This window comes from Pyxicephalus adspersus, chromosome 9, assembly GCF_032062135.1.
Source record: "Pyxicephalus adspersus chromosome 9, UCB_Pads_2.0, whole genome shotgun sequence".
NCBI classification, from domain to species: Eukaryota; Metazoa; Chordata; class Amphibia; order Anura; family Pyxicephalidae; genus Pyxicephalus; species Pyxicephalus adspersus.
The window spans coordinates 13,171,099-13,175,261 of record NC_092866.1 but is presented as its reverse complement, the minus strand read 5'-3'; the positions used below and the strand labels follow the sequence as shown (position 1 = coordinate 13,175,261).

The 4,163-nt window shown below is 43.8% G+C and overlaps 1 protein-coding gene across 1 annotated transcript in view; it reads left to right on the top strand.

The window, feature by feature from the left end:
- Window positions 1-141: 141 nt before the first annotated feature.
- The window catches only part of PIEZO1 (piezo type mechanosensitive ion channel component 1 (Er blood group)), a gene marked incomplete in the record, with an annotated part of 131,609 nt that continues 127,587 nt past the window's right edge, over window positions 142-4,163 (top strand). The window contains 1 exon segment of the mRNA XM_072422653.1: window positions 142-1,122. Within this exon segment, the coding sequence (XP_072278754.1) occupies window positions 1,059-1,122 (64 nt within the window).

Genomic DNA, 4,163 nt, shown 5'->3' with positions numbered 1-4,163 from the left:
TCGCTAGGGGCAGTTATAGGTGTAGAAGGAGGGGGTATCTCCTCGCTAGGGGCAGTTATAGGTGTAGAAGGGAGGGGGTATCTCTTCCCCAGGGGCAGGTATAGGTGAAGAAGGAGGGGGTATCTCCTCGCTAGGGGCAGTTTTAGGTGTAGAAGGCGGGGGTATCTCTTCCCCAGGGGCAGTTACAAGTGAAGTAAGAGGGGGTATATCTTTGCTAGGGGCAGTTATAGGTGTAGAAGGTGGGGGTATCTCTTCCCCAGGGGCAGTTATAAGTAAAATAGAAGGGGGTATCTCTTCTCTAGGGACAGGTACAAGTGAAGTAAGAGGGGGTATATCTTCACTAGGGGCAGTTATAGGTGTAGAAGGAGGGGATATCCCTTCTCTAGGGGCAGTTACAAGTGCAGTAAGAGGCAGTATCTCTTCCCCAGGGGCAGGTATAGGAGCACCCATTCTCTGGGGTAACATACTAGGGCAGTGGGCACTTTGGGCGGGCACAGTGGCACCCCTCTGGCAGTGTAGTGGCAGGAGAGGGGCAGAGTTGCTCTGTGTATAGAGCTTTGTAGTCACCCCCTGGGGACCTGGCACACAGGAGCAGGGCACTGCCCCTTGCACCCCTCACCCTGTCGCAGGGCCAGGCTGTGGGTGTTGCCGGAGGCTGTCTTTGGAAGGAAGTAGGGCAGATTTTTAGGTAGGAAACACTCAGGGAGGAGACTGGTCCTATATAAAAGCAGTAAGGGAGTCAGAGGGAGTTACTAGAAGTGGGGGGAGTCCCTGTGCTGATCTCATCCTGAGTGCTGGGGAGGATCTAATTCAAGGAGCAGATCACCTAACAACTTTTCACTGGAGGAGGGGGACGTCCTGCCCTGGTTGGAGGCGCCCCCCATACCCCAGCTGGTGTCATTCAATGGGAGCACCACTCATACAAACTTGTGTGCACATCAGTATCTGCATGAGGACAGCATGGCTTGACAAGTGTGATCTGGAGGTATCTGACCCTGCTGCTGGCTGCCTGCACAACCCCTCCACCTGGGATTATTATTCCTGCTAATTACCTGGCCATGGAGCTACAAGTCCTGTGTGGGGCGCTATTCTGGCTGCTGCTGCCTCTCTCCCTCCTAGCAGGTAAGCCTGACAGTCATTGATCCCCTTGTCAGCAGAGCTAACACATGGCCAACCATGTGAGAAACAGCTGGAGGGGGGTTAACCCAAAGCTGCCCTGGCTGACTTGTTTCTTCCAGGTACACATTCCACGGCTGTCAACTTTTGTCATGTATGTTGGTGGCTGGTGACACTAGTGGATAAGACAGCGGCATGGCAGCCCTGGAACAAACCTAATAAAAGTCCTCATAGCAATTGTTTATTTAGATCCTGACTGCTGTGTATTGATATTTACTAATAGAGCATGGCATCATTTATTATTAATAAACAAGATTTATATAGCGCCAACATATTACGCAGCGCTGTACATTAAATAGGAGTTGCAAATGACAGACAGATACAGACAGTGACACAGGAGGAGAGGAGCCTGCCCCGAAGAGCTTACAATCTAGTATGTGGGGGAATTTACACACAATAGGAAGGGAGATTTGTAATGGTGGGAAGTAGTGACGGGTAGGCAAGTTTGAAGAAATGGGTTTTGAGTGCTATGTTAAATGAGCAGAAAGTACGATGCGTTTGCGTCTCGTTCTCCAATCATACCATGTGTGGTGAAGTCAATGAGCCGTTACCCTTAGCAACCTCAAGGCAAAGCAGACTTGTAAAGTGGACTTCTTACTGCTCTTGGAAGTAGCGACGATTTTATCTGTTACCATCCAGTTTACTGTAACTTTGTGCCCCCTGTACAGTCTGCGCGCCTGCCATGTTCTTGTTAACCTGCGACACATTGCATGGAAAAAGTGATTTCAGTTTAATTCATTTCATGAGCAGTACAAGTTGTGATTTATGTAACCAGCGTTTTACTCTTTCTGTTTCTTTTTCTACTCATTTGACTGCATTAGTGACATGATTTTGTACAGGGCTGCATAATATGTGGGCGCTATATAAATACTGTGTAATAACATTTATATCTGATCCTATGCCAAGCCTGCCATGTAGAATATAGTAAGGTATTAGAAATAACCTCACTAGGTCATAATTCTCTATTTAATATACAGCGCTGTGTTATATGTTGGTGCTATATAAATCCTGTTTAATAATAATAATTTACTATGCATAGAACACATAGAGACCAAATGTGTTTCTAAGCAAGTCTGCTGGTCTATCTGAAACGTGTATAACATAAGGTTCCATGCACCCAATTCCTTATATACCTGATAGATTCTGAATCCAGATATAATAATAATTTCTTGCTGTCTGACTTTGAGAACTAGCATAGCAGGGAATGCTGGGACTTGTAGTTCCACAACAGCCATAAAATGTTATTTTTAACTCTCAATCCTAGGTTGGGTTATTAATCGATTTCACCTACCTCACTCTAAAAATATTTAGGCCCTGTGAGTAAATATGTGAAATTTGGTTGCATTAGCACACTTTGCATTGGTGCATCCCATTCATGCTGATTGGGCAATCCATGCACCTAAAAGTATACGCCTGCACTATTATGGCAAAGCATGGCAAGTGCACAGAGCATACTCACCCATGCATTGTGACACGCCATAGAGTGTCTGCACATTGTGACATTATTAATAAACAGTATTTATATAGCGCCAACATATTACGTGGCACTGTACATTAAATGTAGATTCACACCTCATCCATTGCATAGTTGGTGCTCTTACTTTGCATTGCATTTTGTTAAGCTGCATTTTTTGCACCTGATACATTTTATGTTCTCTATATATGTCTTGGTTGAGTTGCCTTTTAGAATGCATGGCACCTATCTTTGGTATTGCAGCACCTACATATGAATCATGCAGCCCTAGGGAGCTGCGCATGAAAAACTTGCTAAGCAGAAGTTTACACCAATCAGAATCCTTGCTAATTATTCATCTTCGTGCAGCCGTTGCCTGTAGCAACCCATACTCATTATAGCGGCTGCCCCTTTCAAAGTGATGGCATCCATTAAACACAAGCTGTCATTTGCTATTGTGAAGGTGTTAATCCCTCCGTTCAGTAAATAAACTTGTGTTTGGTGATCCCTCCCTCATAGCTGTGGAATGTATATCCCGCTCCATGCATCACTGTGCAGGCAAAGGCTTGAATTGAATTTCTAATCCATAAAATCACAATAATTGCCCTCGGGGTGATTGAACTGCCGGTGAAATACACTTTATTATTATTGGGATCAGCTAAGAGATTGACATCATTCCCTCACACCTTGCCTTTAACTCTTTCTAGGAATACACCAGAAATGTTCTTTCATGTCAGGGTCTACTTATTAATGTTACATTACAGATTCACCACAGATTCATTCACTGTACACTCTTGAGTTTGCATGGAGGATTGTTAAGCGCCCATTCTAATGTAAATGGGCTTCCTGAGTATGATAAATATACAAAAAGAATACAACATTATACCAGTACCGGGACTTCGGTTTAAGGCTTCAATATTGGAATCATGTGTAGATATCTTCAAAGCACAATGTCTCTGACGAGGCTGCGTTCCTATCTAGGGGTCCTCAGCAATATCAGATCAAAGAATAAAGAAAGCAGCGCTTTGATAAGAGTCCACTATTGTATATCCAGCTACAAAAATATATGCAATACATTTCCGGGGTTCAGGAAAGTTCCTCTTCATCAGGGAAAATGCCCAGCCAAGAAAATAACCAGTGAAAGCTGAACTAAAGGTAAATTAGAAAAAAACATGCAACCAGGCAGGTTCTTTATTGCAGAACAGACAAGTGACATCCCTTCTGCAATAACATAAACAATAGAATAAATCCGCCTGAATGTAATTTTTTAAATTAGCTGTCCAATGCAGGTGTTGCAATCCTAATCTAGTCCTGTTCTGAGTTACAGAACTTTTGCCATCCTAATTTGCCAGGTTGGAATAATGCAACTCAGTCATTCTCAGCATGCAGGGCAATGCCAGGATATCAAGCATCATTCACTGCACATGCACAGATAAGGGTACATAGTAGAAAAGATTGCAAACAGACAGGTAAGTTTATGAACCATGAACCATCCTGCTTGCATTTTTTTTATTCTTTAAACCGGACCTAGACA